The 18718-nt window shown below is 42.3% G+C and overlaps 1 protein-coding gene across 4 annotated transcripts in view; it reads left to right on the forward strand.

Annotated features, from left to right (window-relative positions):
- PRKCQ (protein kinase C theta) overlaps positions 1-18718 on the forward strand; it is a 126568-nt gene that overhangs the window by 96075 nt on the left and 11775 nt on the right. For all 4 annotated transcript variants that reach the window (XM_058669509.1, XM_058669508.1, XM_004588499.4 and 1 more), the window contains 3 exons: positions 2804-2895; positions 4977-5039; positions 10841-10979. In XM_058669509.1, the coding sequence (XP_058525492.1) occupies positions 2804-2895; positions 4977-5039; positions 10841-10979 (294 nt within the window). The remainder of the gene's footprint in view (positions 1-2803; positions 2896-4976; positions 5040-10840; positions 10980-18718) is intronic.

The raw sequence follows: 18718 nt of genomic DNA on the forward strand, positions 1-18718 counted from the left end.
GAACCACCTCAGTGGGCCCTGAGTGACTTCTGCGGTAAGTGTTCTTCAAAGCCTTCTGCACACAACCACAGCCCCTGGATAAACAGCAGGTCTCCGATCCTACCCACCCAAGCAGGACTTCAGGTAAAAACCAGTCCCTATCTCTACAAGGGTGTTCACCCAAAACAAAGTGTTAAATTGGTGCCAAACGCCATCATAAAAGGCAACAGGCAATCAGTTGGGAGTCTTCAGTGCCCCAGACTTAATCCCATCATGAGAATTAGAACTGATCCTTTTGTAAGATTTATTGTGGAACTGACAAATCTTCCAGTGGGGCTAAATGTCACATCCAACATGCTATAGATCTTACTGTTTAAATAGTAATCATGGCAACAGTCTCCTCATTCCCATAGAAGCAAACCCTGAGCCTTCAACATCACAGGTCCTTCTAACCCACACAGATCTAACTCTCTAATGCTGGACACCAGGAACAGAATAAAATCTAGACTTGAGAACAGATGGGAATGGTGTGCAGAATTGAGGGGTGGAGATTTCACCACCATTCCTCTTCCCTCAAGTTCATACTGACAGGAAATTAGTTCTGAAACTTCAGCCTTTACAACAACTTGTAAATGTCCTAGCACTAAAACAAAACCATTCACCTGAGCCATATAATAAACAATCTGACTACACTTTCTTATTTTTTGTTCTCTTACATACATAATGGAAGATTCCACCATCACGACTTGTTCGAAGCCAGTCTAGTTTCTGAGTAAAAGGATAAAGATTAGAAACTTTCATATAGTGCTTAGGAGAACAGGAGCCAGTGAAAATATATCAGTGAAAAAGCAAGTGCAGGGCCCGGTGTGATGGCGTAGTGGTTAAATCCTCGTCTTACACGCCCGGGATACCATATGGTCTCCAGTTCTAATCCTGGTGGCCCTGCTTCCCATCCACCTCTCTGCTTGTGGCCTGGGAAAGCAATCAAAGACAGCCCAAAGCCTTGGGACCCTGCACCTGCTGGCAGACCCGGAGGAGCTCCTGGCTCCTGGCTTCGGATTGGCTCAGCTCCAGCCGTTGCCGTCACTTGGGGAGTGAACCACTGGATGGAAGATCTTCCTCTCTCTCTCTTCTCCTCTCTGTATATCCGCCTTAAAATAAAAATAAATAAATCTTTAAAAAAAAAAAAGAAAAAGCAACTGCACACAGGTGGAGCAAATTACAACTCTGAAGTTGAGTTCAAATACCAATGATTAGGGATAGTTGATATCACCCAAGAATTTATGCCTGTGCGCTTCAGCTAAAAAACCAAACTTTGAAAAAAGCAGGTGTTTAATATGCCTTTGCCTGAATCATTAAAATAATTGCCACAAAACTTCTTACCAATCGGTGAGATCCAGCAATGAACATTACTCTCACCCTCGATGCCTTTCCCTGCTACCCCAGATGGCCCCACAGCTTCAGTTAGTCTCACGTAGTAATTTAAAATTTAGTTCTGTTTTAAAAATCACCAGGTGATATTTTTCAGGCGCAGATTTATGCATAGGCACACCAAATGTCTACACACCTGAGGCAATACTAATCTTTGTCATTCAGGAGAACCCTTGAAACACCAGTGTGTTCAAAGAAGAATATATTTATCAGAAACATATTGTCCCACATAGTTGGAAGAGTTTAGGCTAGTTGGGATCAATGCTACCTTTGATGCTGTGATTATAACCTGAGCCCCAAGTGACAACAGGGAGAGCAGCTCATCCAGTTATCCAGGTCTGCTCTCCCTGCTGCCATGCTGCGCTCCAGCACCAGTAGCATGAATGCCTGGCCATCTCCAGTAGGGACTGCATGCTCCGTTAACTGTAACTCGACTCTGCAGCTTGTAAAGCCTGCCCTGGAAGGAAGGGAAAACTTGATTGCAGCCTTGCCAAGGCAGGAGCTTTATCTCACTTATACTTTCTTTTTTTTTAAGATTTATTTATTTTTATTGCAAAGTCAGATATAGAGAGAGAGAGGAGGAGAGACAAAGAGGAAGATCTTCCATCTAATGAGTCACTCCCCAAGTGATCGCAATGGCCAGAGCTGCAACAATCTGCAGCCAAGAGCTCTTCCAGGTCTGCCACGCGGGTGCAGGGTCCCAAAGCTTTGGGCTGTCCTTGACTGTTTTCCCAGGCCACAAGCAGGGAGCTGGATGGGAAGTGGGGCTGCCAGAATTAGAATTGGCGCCCATATAAGATCCCGGCCCATGTAAGATGAAGACTTTTAGCCACCAGGCCATCGTGCTGGACCCTGCCTCACTTAATCTTGATGGCTGAGGCAGGAGTGAGCATCCAGGCTCACTCCCCTGCAGTCCTCACACTCACTGCTGTACAATACCAGTCCCGCAGAATATGCTCAGTGACTACTTACTGAGTGATGCATGAATGTGCATTTATAAGCTGCACTCTTGGGGTCTGAGACCTGGATTTCAAAATATATTCTCTGCACTATCCTACACATCAAGAATTTCAGTAAGCATATGATCAGTACCTGCTAAGTGCCCAACACCACCCACTGTCCCACTGTCCATCTGATGGAATTCTCACTGTTACTGTACCCAGTTGCTAGATCACAGCACACGACCTCAATCAAATATTGGACAGCATCTCAAATCTGTTCCTCAGACTTCCTAAGGTCAAAAAATAGATCAGCTAAAGTATTTGGACAGTCTGTTGCTACATGATTTCAAGATAGAGTTAGTTCCTACAAAATTGTCCAATCCACTTAAAAGTAATCCTAATGCCTTTTCTTTTAAGAAGTTAAACTGAAATTCTTTTGCTTTTACCCTTAGGAAAATCTCTTCTTCGTGATGGAGTATCTCAACGGGGGAGATTTAATGTACCACATCCAAAGTTGCCACAAGTTTGATCTCTGTAGAGCAACGTAAGTGCCCTTGGAAGGGTTTGGGATTTTTTCCATTATTCTTGTCATCGCCCATGTCTCCAGTGCTTGTATTCTTAGTTCCTCCTGTGGCATCCCAAGTCCTAGGGCAAAATAAACCCTTGAGATGCTTTCAAACAGACGATAGTCTTCCTATTTATGAAGCTGGAATGCATGTCACTTTGGCTTCATGCCCGTGTCTTTTGAAGCAAACTGCCTTAGTTGTTTAAGGGACCATCTCGCATCCTCGGGCTCCTAAAACATGAGAAGAAAGAAGGAAATATATTCCCTTTAAAAACAGAACATGCAAATAGAACACAAATCACGAAGTAGCCCCCAGGGAAGAAGCTTTTAGCTAAGATCTTTCGCCTGGTGCTCCAACTGGAACCACAAGGATTTGGCTCCTGGGACAGGAGAATTAGGAAGCTGAAAGAGGCACTTGGTCTACTTGAGAGTATAGCTTCGCCTTCCTTGGCATCAAGCATTGTAGGCACAAGTTTGTGTGGTGGTCCTGCAGTGACTGAGCCCCTGGCAGCACCTCCTGCCTCTTCTCTCTGTGCTGTTCCCTCATGGGAACAATGAAACCACTGCAGTTGAGATGAGCATTTGACCAAGCACTAACCACTCCAGCTGGGACTCCGGCATTCAGTATCAGAGCACCTGCATTGAATCCCTGGATCTGTTCTCATTTGCAGCTTCCTGCTAATGTAGCTCCTGGGAAGTGAGTTATCAGTAGTGACTCAAGTTCTTGGGTATCCTCCACTCATGTGGGAGACCCAGTTAGATCTCCCAGCTCTCTGCATAGTTCTGTCTGTTGCAAACACTGGAGGAGTGAACCAGTGCTTAGGATTCTCTCTCTCAATCTCTCAATATCTCTCTCTCTCTTTCTCTCTCTCTCTCTCTCTCTCACACACACACACACTAGCTCTCAAATAAATAAAAGCTTTTTTAAAAAAATACACTTAACACCATGTTAACAGAACAAACCTCACAAAAGAATATCCACTATTATCTACTATAATAGCAGCACAGCACCACCATGACATTCAGTGACAAAAAAAAAAAAAAGCTGGCTCACTTGAGAATCTTGAGAATGAATACATATGAGTTTCCTTTGGGTGGTATCTTTTGAACTAGGTTGAAAGGTAGGCTTAACCCCCGCCCCCGCAGCTCCTGGAACAGTCGTGCCTGAAATGGCTGCTGTGTCAGGCCACTGGTTCACATTGCACCAATCTCATTGCCTACAGGAACCCTCAGCAAAGCACCCAGATGTAACTTTACTGGACTTCTACATCACCATCCTTGCTATCTCTGTGACATATCACACCCAATTCAAACACTCATTGTCTACTGTGTCCTACCTGCTTTCCAGCAAGGAGAGTTTTGAATTCTCAATATGATCTAATAAACCTCACTTTCAAGAAACACTCTCTCCTAAACATGGATACTTCCAAAAGTTTATGGGGGAAAAAAGTGAAATGAAAAGATCATGCTTATTTTCCATGAACTTTGGGAGGACCAATCATATCTGACCTTTATTACAGTAGTGATAGTATAAACTCATTTCCTTTAAGCCTGTCTTCATTGAAGATGAAGATTATCACCTTCCATCTTCTAATATCCTTTTTTCCACCTCCTGAGCTATATTTCTTGCCTGGGCTAAACACTGTCAGTATGAAAATAAACAACCAGGTCTATTTGGAATGGACTGAGTACAAGTCTCTGAGCTTCAAGCAGAGTTTAAAATGAAGGAGGAAATTATTTTCCTATTGTAACTATACTAATACATGTAATGTTTGTATGATGTAAGTATTGCAGTGTAAAGTTTCAAAGTTAATACTAGATAGAGGCAAGTCTAGATAATAGGATAGCTCGTACTCAGGCAGGGCGAAAGCATCTGAGCTTCCACTTTTTTCTGTGTAGGATGAGTAATATCCTTCTTGTGAGGCCAGGTTAAACCAAATGATATGTGTAGAACACTTAGCCTAGCACAGCAGGCATTAAAAACATACCAGTCCATGTCTGAGGATGTTTTTTTGTTCCATTCATGGTGAATTTTGGCCCTCTCTCTCTCTCTCCCTCAGGTTTTATGCTGCTGAAATCATTCTCGGTCTGCAGTTCCTTCATTCCAAAGGAATTGTCTACAGGTAAATTGTGCTCATGGGAATCAAGCGCTAACACACAGGCTTTCCTTGTCCAGTTAATGGAATCATTGTTCAGCCCTGATTGGGGTATACTGTGAAAACAATTTCTACCAGGAGGTAGGTAATTTTTTTAAGAAGCAAATTTTTTGCAAGGAGAGAGAACTCCAGAAAATGTGAGAAAGAGGGTCAGGGGGGGAATATCAGACAAATGAGTCCAGCTTCGATAGAACAATTAGTTCTTGGCCAATCATGAGAATGGAGTAATCCCAGGGTCTGTGGATCTGTGAAAGCATTGGCTTCTTCTGAGATGCTGTAAGCCTGGGTTTGGATTAAATATAAGACAGGGAGCTGGAAAAGATACCATCATAAAGACAGAAGACTCTAAATCCTCCTCAGATTATTAGAACAGGACCACCAGGTTGCTTTAGTGATGATAAAAGTACTCCCAAACCATGCTTGTGAAGTCAGTTCCCAGGGCTTTTATATAGATCATCTCATTCAGTGTCACATGACCCCTTGTGAAGAGGCAGGCAAGCATTCCCATCTCTGCTAAATGGATGAGTTATCAGACACTCCAGGAGGGAAGTAGTAATGAGGATTACTTAACCATGAAACTCAGGCTTGGTAGCCACTTTAACTCCCACTCTGCTGCTTCTGAATGGAAAATCACTGTTTACATTTACCACATAACCAAATGAAAGACTTCTGCTTGCTTCGCTATACCTGATGTACTCATGGGATAATTTTTGAGCAGGAAAATGATTGCAGATGAAATTCACTGTGCCCTGATGTCTTGAAGGAACTAAGCAAAAAGCGGGCAGCAGGATGTGCCTCAGAATACTCCCCTACCCAGCCACTATAGGATCTGTGGCATTGCCAGAGAGCTCCCAGGAACCTGGCAGGTCTTCCTCTGCCCCCACAGGTCTGGCTTTGTATGTAGGCTTTCTGGAAATTTCTTGTCCTAATTTAAACTTCTCCAACCTTCAAGGAGTTTTCTCTCAGAACCGCAACATATCTGGCTCATGTTATAAGGCAGATTGAATATTTGACATGAAGCTGTATTATTCCTAGCAATGAGGCCCAGAGAACATTTATTTTTAGAATCAGTTAAAATGCATCCTTGTACACCTTAGCAAGACAAATTTGATGAAAAAGTCCAGGTGAGTCTGATATAAAGAGGTGTCAGAGTAGACAAAAACCGAGCATGCCTCCTCATCCACTGGCAGGCTCTGTGGGTTGGAATAGATTGTATCATACTTTTCACCAAAAAAGGAAAAACAAACAGAAGCAATAACTTCAGATTAAAGGACTTTTGTAAGAATTAAGTAATAAAATTGCATTTGCAAGCAAGAAATTCCAATGTGACTTTTAGATCTTATGTTAATCACTCCTGTGCTCCTTATATAGCTTCACAGCTGGATGTCTGCTTCCCTAGAGAGGACCCAAAACCGGTCTGCTGTCAAATTTCTAGAAACATCTGAACATGTCCATTAATGACACAAATATGCTCACATGGCAGAGGCTCTATGTGATACCAGTATGGATCAATAGCAAAGCTGAAACGTTAGTACAACCAGTTAAATACAATTCATAAGTTACAATGACACAGTGTATTTCGTCCCAATGAATGTTCAAGAATACAGAAGAGTGGCAGTGTCTATGGAGAAGATTTAGACGGACTGAGTATCTTTTATCATGTCAGTGGAGGTGGGATAGCACATGAGTCAGGATGAGAGGGCAGAACTGACACAGCTCTAAGATGCACTCCAGGCCTCTCAGGGAGAAGATGCTTGGGATGACGATCACCAAGCTCTCACACAAGGCAGAGAATCTAACAAAAGGAAACATAAATTAACTGCTTCTATTAGTCACCAGTTTGTGACTACATAATTATTTCTTGAATACTCTGGGTTTATTATGCTTTTTTAAAAAAATAATCAAAGTACAATAAATAAGAAAAATCAGCTCTCACCCTCATGATGCTTCTTGTTGAACAATGGAGATACCCCAAGTAGGAACAGCAACTTTTGAAAAATGTGAATATTCTGGGAGTAGCTATGGCATGTATATTCCATGCATATGAACTGAAGATTACATAAACAGTGATAAAAACAGAAAGAGCAATTATTTCTAGGATGGGTACTGCATGTAAATATTTTGAAGAAAGATGAGGGAACTCTCAAGAGTTAGGGAACCCCCTTTTACACAGTCAACATATTTTTTAAATTTTTTACTAAAATGAAGAAGACAAATATCATGTATTTCATAGGTACAGTTTTGATAATCATACTTTCCTCTTCCCATGTCTCCTTCCTCAACCTCCATCCTCCCTTCCCTTGCTTTTATTTTTAGATTTTTCATTAACATAATTTCAGTCCACTCTATAATCACAGGCTTAATGCACCCTAACCATAATATTCAACAAGCAAAAAACAGAAAGACCACAGTTCCATTATCATATAAACAAGAACTAAAAACAACAATCATATCACAAGATGTCCATTTCATTCCTATACATTTTTCTTCTCTAATAATCACAAAGAACACCTATACTTGTCATTTGGGGACTGATTTATTTCACTAAGCATAATGGTTTCCAGTTGCAAAAGACAGGATTTCATTCCTTTTTTGGCTCAGTAGTATTCCATAATATATAGAATAAGTATGTAACATATAGAACATAGTATATAGTATACTACTGGTTTTATGTAAACTACCACATTTTCTTTATCTAGTAATTAGTTGATGGGCATCTGAGTTGATCTTGTATCTTCACTGTTGAACCTCTTCTTGGTCTTAATTTGATTGATTGAATTCCTAGCTCAGTATAAACATTTGCAAAACTCATCAAATTGTAGAAAAACGAGCTATTTGTGCATAATAAAATATGATATTGAGTAGCATTGCCCAAAATTCAATCAATGCATGCTTTTTCCAGTAGTTCTATTATAAAGAGCAGAATCTTGAGAAGGAAACCTGAGAGAAAATTCTTACAGATACAGAAGGAGGTGAAAGCCGTAACACTGTTTACCTTCTTCCAAGTTGTCTTAGCTACCTAAGGAAGACAGTGGTAACCATCAACAACCACAAATCCTGTATATTAACAGTGAATTCCAGAAAGCTTGGGAGTCCCTGAGCAGATCACATGTGGACAAAGAAAGCTGAATGTTACAGGAAAAACTAGAATTTATAAAATTGCATTGACTAAAATTGATTAGATAAAATTTTAAACAAATTGATGTCAACCTGAAATGAATTTTATAAAAATTGATACATTCTTTATTGCATTTGAAAGGCAGAGAATGAGACAGTTAAATCTGACATCTGCTCATTTGCTCCTCAAATGCCCACAAAGGTAGAGGTTGAGCCAGGCCAAAGGCACTAAACCAATGCCCAGCCCTGAATTGTCTTTTTTTTTTTCAATGACACGGGAATAGATTTATTGGCTAAACAGATTGCACACATAATGCACTGCAATTACTTTGAAAGAGTATAAATTTTTAAAACAATCACAAGTAAACATAAACACTTAAGAAAACACAGACATCGGGCCCGGCGGCGTGGCCTAGCAGCTGAAGTCCTCACCCTGAACGTGCCCTGGGATCCCATATGGACGCCGGTTCTAATCCCGGCAGCTCCACTTCCCATCCAGCTCCCTGCTTGTGGCCTGGGACCCCGCACTCGCATGGGAGACCCGGAAGAGGTTCCTGGTTCCCAGCTTCGGATCGGCACAGCACCGGCCCGTTGCGCTAACTTGGGGAGAGAATCATCGGATGGAAGATCTTCCTCTCTGTCTCTCCTCCTCTCTATATCTGACTTTGTAATAGAATAAATAAATCTTTAAAAAAAAAAAAGGAAACACAGACATTCTAGGGAAGGATAATAAAATATAAATCCAAAAATAATAACATGAAGTGTGGAAGAAAAGCTAAGGATAAGATCTATCTTCATCTCCAGAACTATAAATGAGATTTGTCTACCTATGAAAAGAAAGATGATTAAGTTGGACAAAAGAGCAAACAAAAAATATGTTATGCCCAGGAAAAAGAAAGATGTTCACATAAAAAGGAAGTATGTAAACAACAATATAGAAAAACTATATTTTAATTTTTGTGATTAGTTATTACTATTAAGTAACATTCATGTACAAGTGTGGTTTAAAAATACTGAATCAAATTAAGGGCTTTATAAAAGATTTGACCCATACTGAATTGTCTTTTAAAGATCAATTTGATAGTCACAGGATGGGATAATGGCAGTTTATGTTTAAAAAATAAAACAAACTACTTGAGGATTTAAGTTTGCAGTTAATTCAGTCTGAACCATCATCGTGATGAAGGTATTGTAACAAGTAGTGCAGTAGGATGGCAAAAGGTATGTGGGTGGTCTCAGAAGCTGACAGCACCAACTTATTGTTGCTAATTAGATGTACCCCTTCTCAAGAAGGAAACTGATAAATTTGGGGGGTTTTTGGAGGGGAGAGTCAGAACATTGAAGATTCTGAAAAACCATATCACATGAGGAATAAAATCTCTTAATTTCGTGAAAGATAAAACTTCAATTTTCAAGATACCATACAAAATAATATTAGCATCATGACAGGCCATAACTTGGCTCATTTTTTGAAAAAGTTTATTTGGTCAAAAGGCAAAGTTACACAGAGAAGTGAAAAATAGAGAAAGAGAGTGATCTTTCTCCTGCTATTTTGTTCTGTAAATGGTTGCAAATGTTAGGGCTGGGCCAGGTGGAAGCCAAGAGCCTGAAACTCCAAAACAGGTTTCCCATGGGAGCAACAGAAGCCCAAGTACTTGGTACATCTTCTGTTGCTTGATCAGGTGCAGTAGCCATAGCTGGATTAGAAGAAGAGTCAGTGTTCATAAGAAATGCCAGTGTCACAGTCGTGACATAGCACCAGCCATGGCTCATGTATTTTTGAGATGAATATTGTCAGCTACTTTTAACTAAGAATAGAATAGGCCATTTTAAGAAGTATTGTCTTTCTGAGAAGGGGGGAATTTGTTGATGGGTGTTCTGGTCTCAGATGGATTCTGGTTCTAGAGCCAATTCTTTCTTAGTTAGGAATGGACTTCCCCAACTGGACTTGCAGGTAGGGGCAATATAATCTATGCACAAAGAAACAAGCAAACATAAACAGAACATGGCATAACATCGTATTTCCCTAGGCCTTTTCTCCTGACCATTAATCCCAGAAAAAAAAATATTGGGGTGCTCAGTCCTTCTTATATTGAGCTGTACCTCTTGGTAAGACAGACAGATAGGAATTCACAGCAGCCAGGCGCTCGAAGAATGGCGTACTTTTTGTATCAGTGGTTCCAGGTAGACCATCAGATTGAGGTGGTGTTTCATTGTCAGCCATTTCTCCACTGTGAGGGTGTGTTTTGTGAAGGCCCCTCTTAAAATCAAAGGATGTTACACCAAGGAGGTAGCAGTACAATTGTGAAATCTTCTAGCACATACTGAGTCATTCATGTAAAAATCTTGGATTGAGTTCTAAAGATGTATCAGGTGTTACGTGGGGGCAAAGAACCCATGCAGGCTGCCCAGAGTCAGCAAAAGCTGTAGGGAAAATGTCCTGAGAATGAGCCAAGAGTCAAAGAACCAAGACCAGGAAGGGAGAAAGGAACAGTGAGCTTCCTGAGCAGGGCTGTGGGCTAGGAACTGGGTTGCAAGAGGGGGAATGGATCTCTTGTGAGCTGTGATTGGAAGAGAGAGAGAGAGCAACATTGCATATCTTAAAGGGAGTTTTTGCTTTGCTTTGCTTTGCTTTTTGTTTTGTTTTCCAGGGACTTGAAGCTAGACAATATCCTGTTAGACAAAGATGGACATATCAAGATAGCCGATTTTGGAATGTGCAAGGAGAACATGGTAGGAGATGCAAAGACAAACACTTTCTGCGGGACTCCTGACTACATCGCCCCGGAGGTAGGGATGCGCCACCAAGGCCCTGTAACCGCCTTCCCCAGCTCAACACACCTGTGCCAGGCACTGCTGCCTCTGCCTCCCCTTCCTGTCAAAATGTTTTACTATTTGGGGCAGGACTGATCTTTGTTTTCCTAGGTTTTTCATAAATGCAGTCACACAATTGGATTGATATAATAGTAGACAATAATCTGAGAATATCATGCGTACTGATTACAGCATCTCTCCAAGGCTTGAATAGGTCGCTGTTCCCTTTCAATCATGGCTCTGTGCCATCATCCCAGGCCTTCAAACATAATCACACTGCTCAGACCAACCAGAAGTTGTACCTGGTGAAGAGCCAGGTGCAAACAGGTAACCCGCTGAATGAAGTGGTTTCAGTGCACTGTCAGAGAACTTGAATCACTGTGTGAGCATAGACAGATGGCCAAAGTCTCCCTGATCCGATTTCATCCTCTGCAAAATAGTTCCAGGACTTACATCCCAATATTATTGCAAGAATTAAATGAGAAAGCAAAAAACTCAAGCCTCACTGCTCACCTCTGCCAAAACAGTAGTAATAGCAGCAACCCTGATGATAAGGCATCTCTCCAATATTCTCAGTAGCTAGAAAATGGCATTGAGTCAGAAGGTATCCATCAGTCGAGTTAAACCCATGCTTCCTTTTGAAGAGAATCCTCTCCAGCTGCCTACCCCGGTGGGATTAGAGGCTTCCTTATCCCCTGTTCCTTCTCTTATACTCCTGGCTGCTTTTGTCTTTGAAAGTATCTGCACAACCAGATGTTTGCTTTAAATCAAGAACTGTTTCTTTTTCACTCTTTAAACCTGTTTTTTTTTTATATTTCAAAATAATTATAAATTCACAATCAGTTACAAAACAGCACAGAAGCATCTGCTGCGTGTGCCTTTTACCCAGTTCCCTTGAAGCGTCGCATCTCCTACAACTGTGGTGCTACATCAAGACCAGGATGTTGACACTGGTTCTATACCAGTTTCTCACATGGGTCTATTTTTTTCCAAAAAAACGATTCTAGTTGTTTGTTTAAGAGGCAGAGAGACAAACAGACAAGCAGGCAGGCAGGCAGGCAGAACTCCTATCTTGTCAAATGCTTGTGGCAGACGAAGCTTAGCCAGGCTGCAGCTGGCAGCGAGGAACTCAGTCCAGATCTCCTGCCTGAGTGGCAGAAATTCAATTACATGAGCCATGACCTGCTGCCGGGTAATCTATATTTTAGCAGGAAACTGGAGTCAGGAGTCTGAGGTGGGGATTGAAACAAGGCATTACAAGGTGAGCCAACGGTGTCTTAACTGCTGAGGCAAATGTGGGCGGATTTATGCAGTTAATTAATCAATTCATTCATTAGATGAGGTGAGGCTGTTTGATAAAGACTGTGTTGATCTCTGCTTCCCTGGGTGGAACAAGTGTGGTAGCAAATCCTTGTCACTGCCAAGAAATCGGAAGCCCAAGTCAGATTTAAACTTAAAAGGTTAGCCTCTACTCCATAAGAAATCACAGTTTATCAACTTTCAGGAGAATTGCTGAGTTCACAGAGCTTGGCTCGTTGTTTTCATAACTTCATGATATTCTAGGAATCAATGCTTTCTCTGGGTTAGCACAATTACAGATATCAATGCAGTAAACTGTTTCCACCTTGAAGTGAAGCCAGAGCTAATTAAGGCTCACATTAGGGAGCCCACAGAGAAGGGACTTTGTTCACCTGCTAGATTCCCCTTAGTAATTGTTCTAAATATATTCACTCTTTAAGGACACATCACTGTCATCCTCAGTACAGACTCCCTTTCTCATTCTTTCAGCCTCACCCAATTTCTTTCCTTTTCAACTTCAACATATTCATGTGTCTGCCTTCCTCTGATTCTCTCATCTGCATAGACTGTACATGGCATCCTTCCCTAGGCAAGAGTTCCTTTCTTCATACTTTTTTTTTTTATGCCTCTTGCTTCTCTCTCAGCAACATCATTCTTTTGTCTTCAATCATACATACGCTGACTGCATGCTTGCTCCTCTTATCTTATTGGTTGTTGCTCTGCTTATGGCTAGGGTTTTAATACCAGATTCAATACTGCAAGCCCAAACTTCTTGTTCCAGACCTACATAAGAGTGTTTCTGCTTGAGCTTACCAACAGATTGGCACAGCGAGCAGACAGACACCGACACAATCCATCTAAAACCCTTCTTTCTGAATCAGGCATTTGGCACAGTGGTTAAGACTCCTCCTTGGGCCCAGGACGATGGCTCAGGGGCTAGATCCTTGCCTTGCATGCTCCAGGATACCATATGGGCACCATTCATGTCCCAGCTGCTCTATTTCCCATCAAGCTCCCTGCTTGTGACCTGGGAGAGCAGTAGATGACTCAAAGCCTTGGGATCCTGCACCCACATATGAGACTTGGAGGACATTTGTGGCTCTGGATCGGCTCAACGCCAACCATTATGGTCGCTTGTGGAGTGAACCAGCAGATGGAAGATATTTCTCTCTGTATTTCCTTTTCTCCATAAATCTGCCTTTCCAATAAAAAATAAATAAATAAATCTGTCGGCCTCTCATATTGAAGACCTGAATTTGAATCTCATTCCTGCTGCCAACCCCATCCTTGTGCTAATGTACACTCTGGGAGGCAGCACACAACAAATGGTTCAAGTACTTGGTCCTTGCCACCTATCTGGGAGACTGAAATTGCATTCCAAGCTGTTGGTTTCATTGCAACTCAGCAACAGCTATTGCAAGCATTTAGAAAGTGAACAAGTATACTGGAGGCCTCTGTTGCCTCTCACTCTCTGCCTTTCAAATAAACATGTAATTTCTTTTTCAACTTAACTTCCTCTGATGAATTTGCCATCCCCTTCCTATTTTTCCTTTCTTGTTGAATTGCCTGCCATCCACCCAATTGTCTACATAGAGAACTATGAGTTACTCAACTTTTCTCCTTTAGTACCACCCCAAACTCAGTAAGACACCAAGTCTTTTGAAATTGAACCTCTCACACCTTTCCTAATCTTATGCCTGAATTAAGACTCTCCCTTTATTCATCCTTTTTTCTCAAAATGAAATCATTTTGATTTATTCTCCAAAGACTCTCTCGTTCCTCTCCATCCTTACTCATCTAACAGATCGACATCTCTGCTCATTGTGGGTTCTGAAAACACCTTTCCAGTGTTTCTTCCATGCACCACCCCCACAACCAGGGCATCTTCTCCATGCATCTCAGACCTTTTGGTCATATTTCCTCATCATCTCAAAAGGCATCCCTGTGGGGAGGTGGGGAAGGGAAATCCCTGAGCCCTTGGAACTGTATCATAAATTAATTAATTAAAAAGTTTCACAAGGGGAAAAAGTGTCCCTGGGTATTTATTTATATATAGATTAACAACTCTATAGTGTATGTTATAAAATATGCCCCAAATGGGGAAAATCAGGTTGAACTTAAGGTGAAATCAATAATATTTTTCAATAGCTCAATGTTGTTCTACTTATTACACAACTAAGTCTTCATTAAAACTGTAAGATTAAATAATTCTTAGGACTCTGAAAGATCTAATTCACTGATTTCTATTCTTAGTCTGCATTGCTATCACAGCTATAAAAAGAGTCCTTCATAATGCTACAAAAGAAAGAGACTTAAAAACATGTGCCTTTGGGAAGACTTTTTGAAGATCATAGTGAATGAGTTCAAAATCCAAAGCAATGTTTTCATGCACTGTGTATTATTTTCAACTAATGAGGTCATCATTTCTTTGAACTTTGACACATATGGCTGAGAGAGGCATGGGTGCTGCCATTTTCTGATTCTTTGATTTGTTTGCATTATTTATTGCAATTTTCTATCCAATCCAATCCTCTTAGTAGATTACTTTTTCTTAAGAAGGTGGGACAGAGATAGAGATCCTCTATCCTCTGGTTTTCTCCCTCAATATCCACAAAGCTGGGAGACAGCCAGGCCAAAGCCAGCAGCCTGGAATTCCATGCAGTCTCCCACATGAGTGAGAGGGTTCCAACTTGGGTCATCTTGTGCTGCCTTTCAAGCAGCATTAGCAGGGAGCTGAATGAGACGTGTAACATCCAGGAGTCCACCCAGGAGATGCCAACATCCAGGAGATGCCAAAATCCTAAGAGGCAGCTTAACCTACTGTACCATAACATCTGTCCCTGTTGACAGCACGCTAAGGACAGGACTTCTTACTTCATGAAAATTAGTCTAGCTAGACTAGGATGCATATCAGTAGCACACACTGATTCATGGCAAGTGAATAACAAGCCCGGTCACCATCAAGCAGCTCCTTCTGAGACTTGGCTTCCTAACCCAGCTTTAGGACACCTCCTCCATGTCTTTGCTTCAGCAAGGCCAGCCATGTCACTGTGAGTAAGCATCCACAGAACCCACACTGCTTCTCATTGTGGATGTTTTTAACAGTATGCAAGTATACGCAAGGTCTGATTTTCCTCCCACTTCTCCTGAGATGGTCTGAGTCACCCCTGACTGTGGGTGCCGTCTTGAAATTCCACTCTACCAAGTTAGTAAATGTATCTTTGCTATGTGCAAAATCCATCACTCCGGTGCTTTAAAAACTTCCCAAAATCCCCATTAGTAACTGAATAGAAGCCAAAGGCCAGAGTCAATGCCCCTAACAATATGTCATAGGAAAATAATGACCTTCCCAACTGGGCCAAACTGTGTCTTGCTAATACACACACCTGTGTCCTTTGCCTAGGATCATCCCCTCACCCACAGGAACTTTCTCCCAAATTTACCCCTGCTTGCCTAGAATGTTCTATTGTTTCTTTCCCATAGCGCATGTGTTTCTCCCCACCAGAAATTGTGAGTTACCTACCCGCTTCCTGGTCTCCTATCCACATCTCAGAACAGGCATCAATCAGCTGGCTCCTGGATGAGCTACCATGCCAAGCCATGGACCCCGCATGTCCATTTCAAAACCTGTACTGCGTTCCTAGCCCTTGGGCTCCTCACACAACACCCCTCCCCCACCTCCCCTTCTCCACCTGACAGAATCCGCCCTACTCTGCAAGGCTCCACTCCCACGCAGACTGCTTGGTAACTCTTTCCTTTGTGGTCTTCATTCACCTGCTGCCTTCTCTTCCTTCAAAAACAAAACAAAGCTGCAGGTGTAGCCTCCTTCGTGTGTGCCTCAGGGGTGATGTCACCATCCTTGACTGCAGTTCCAAGGCTATGCTGCCTCGTGGTTGCCTTTATGAGTCCCCAGCTGCTAGCTTCAAATTGAAGTGTATGTCCCTTCGGGGAATGGACTAGGAGTAGCACAGAGTCAAATCAGCAAAGAATTAAGACAGGAACACTAAACAGCTGGGACAAAGATCCTGGGACTCATTCAGAAGACGGGGATCTCTCCTCTCGGGAGAACTCCAACCGCAGAAACAAATGCTTACCAGGGCAGAACCAGGAGCAATTCATGAAAAGCACACTGAGCCCTGACAGCCATGAAATGGTCTCACCAAGTGGTGCCTCCAGAGACCTAAATGCGTTCTCAGCAGCTCCGCTGTTCCTTCTGTCTTCCCAGTACGGGATGAAGTGGGTCCCTTGCACACCTTGAGGTCCAGATCCGTTTGAGCAATGATTAGGGAGTCAGTAAGGTAGGCAGGCATCCTGCCTTCTCATGTGCCATAACCATGCAGTAGGTTCATATGGGATTTCAAACCCATAAAAGCAGCTCCCTCGAAAAAGCAAAAGTTGCTTGGTAACCGAAACCGTGTCAGCCCTTGCTGGTCACCAGATCTTGCCTCATTAGGTGCATCACCACAGCCCAAGCATAGTTAACTCACCAGACCCATGAAGCTCCTGGCCTTGGCCTGGCCCACACCTGGCTGTTGCCCCTTCTTGTGGGAGTGAATCTGGGTGGAAGAGGTCTTTATCTCTTCCTCCCTCCGTGTCACTCTCCATTTCAAATGACTTAACAAATATGTATTTTTAAAAGAAAGAAATTTAACATGCCTTTTTCCAGTCATTATCCTCTGTCACACCAAGCTAATAGTACCTACACCCTGTTATGCTTGCAAATGAAAGACATAAATAAAAGTTCTCAACACATATCAACATCCCTTAAGCAAAGAATTTGCATTGTGTCTCCCTACTAATGAAAAGCGGAAGTGTTTTTTGTCAACATCACCTAGCCTAGAAGGCTTAATCGCCTTTATCTAAAATGTCTCTAGTTGTCAATATCTTTACATTGATCCTACCAAAATGAAATTGTTTGCAAAGGTGTTTCCCTGTCCCTGATTAGTTTCTGTGGTTGCTTTGACTCCTCCTTGTGGCACTTCTTGGTAATTGCATGTGATCCGGCCCACTGCCCCACAACCCTGAAGGCAAATTGGACTAAACCAGGACAGCATTTTTTTTTTAAAGATTTATTTTTATTACAAAGTCAGATATACAGAGAGGAGGAGAGACAGAGAGGAAGATCTTCCGTCCGATGATTCACTCCCCAAGTGAGCTGCAATGGGCCGGTGTGCGCCGATCCGAAGCCGGGAACCAGGAACCTCCTCTAGGTCTCCCACGCGGGTGCAGGGTCCCAATGCATTGGGCCATCCTCTCCTGCTTTCCCAGGCCACAAGCAGGGAGCTGGATGGGAAGTGGAGCTGCCGGGATTAGAACCAGTGCCCATACAGGATCCCGGAGTGTTCAAGGCGAGGACTTTAGCCGCTAGGCCATGCCGCCGGGCCCCAGGACAGCATTTTGTTTATTCTCCACATGTGTACATTTGCCTGGGTTGACTTTTAAATTATTGCTTAAGGCAAAGTTCATTGTTTGATGAATTTTAAGGTGCGATTTACTATTTGGATACTAAGTTAAAGTAAGTGGGTAGCTTTTCTTTTTAGAAAATACTGTTAAATGGTAAAGTTTTCTTTGCAACCTTTTTTTCTTTTTCATAAAGAGAAGCAATTTCCTCAAAACAGATGATTCATTGTCACAGTCATGGTAATTTCCATAGGACAAATCACCTCCCCTTTGCTGATTTTCAGTGGATCTACCCAATAATCTTGTAGTAAGTGGCCAGAGATGATTGATACAAATGCAATTGTTAGAGATTCAGGAGTGTTCCCCAAACTGCATAGTAAGGATAACACTGGAAATAGAACCCAGCATATTTGATGTGTCATCAGAATTGCTGTGGTGATTGTGCGTGTTGGGTGGTGCTTGCTGCTATGTCTAAGCTGCACTGTGTCCCTGTCCCTTACCCGAGGCAGGTCCTGAGCTGAGAGTCAGAGATTATGGCTGTGCACTTCATCCTCTTCCATCGAAAACCTCCGCAACACATGCAGCTCCCAGAAAACATTCTTGAATGTGTAGAGTTCTAACATCATTTTTCCTTTCTTGTGTAAAAATTTACTTATTTTACAGAGCGAAGGAGAGACTGAAAAATATTCCAGCCTCTGGTTCACTCTCAGATGGCCACAACAGTCAGAGCTGATCTTCTCCCAGGTCCCTCATGTGGGTGCAGGGTCCCAAGGTTTTGAGCTATTATCCCCTGCTTTCCCAGGCCATAAGCAGGGAGTTGGATCAGAAGTGGAGCAGACAGACACTAACCGGCACCCATATGGGATGCTGGCACTTATAGGCGGATGATTATCCTGTTGAGCTATCTCACTGGCCCCCATCAGCCCTGCAAGTCTGCCTTTTAAGGTACCATTTAAGAAGAAAAGAAAAACTTGTATTCCATGAGCAGCACCAGTAGCAAAATGACCTCTGCATGT

This window comes from Ochotona princeps, chromosome 10, assembly GCF_030435755.1.
Source record: "Ochotona princeps isolate mOchPri1 chromosome 10, mOchPri1.hap1, whole genome shotgun sequence".
Lineage (NCBI taxonomy): Eukaryota > Metazoa > Chordata > Mammalia > Lagomorpha > Ochotonidae > Ochotona > Ochotona princeps.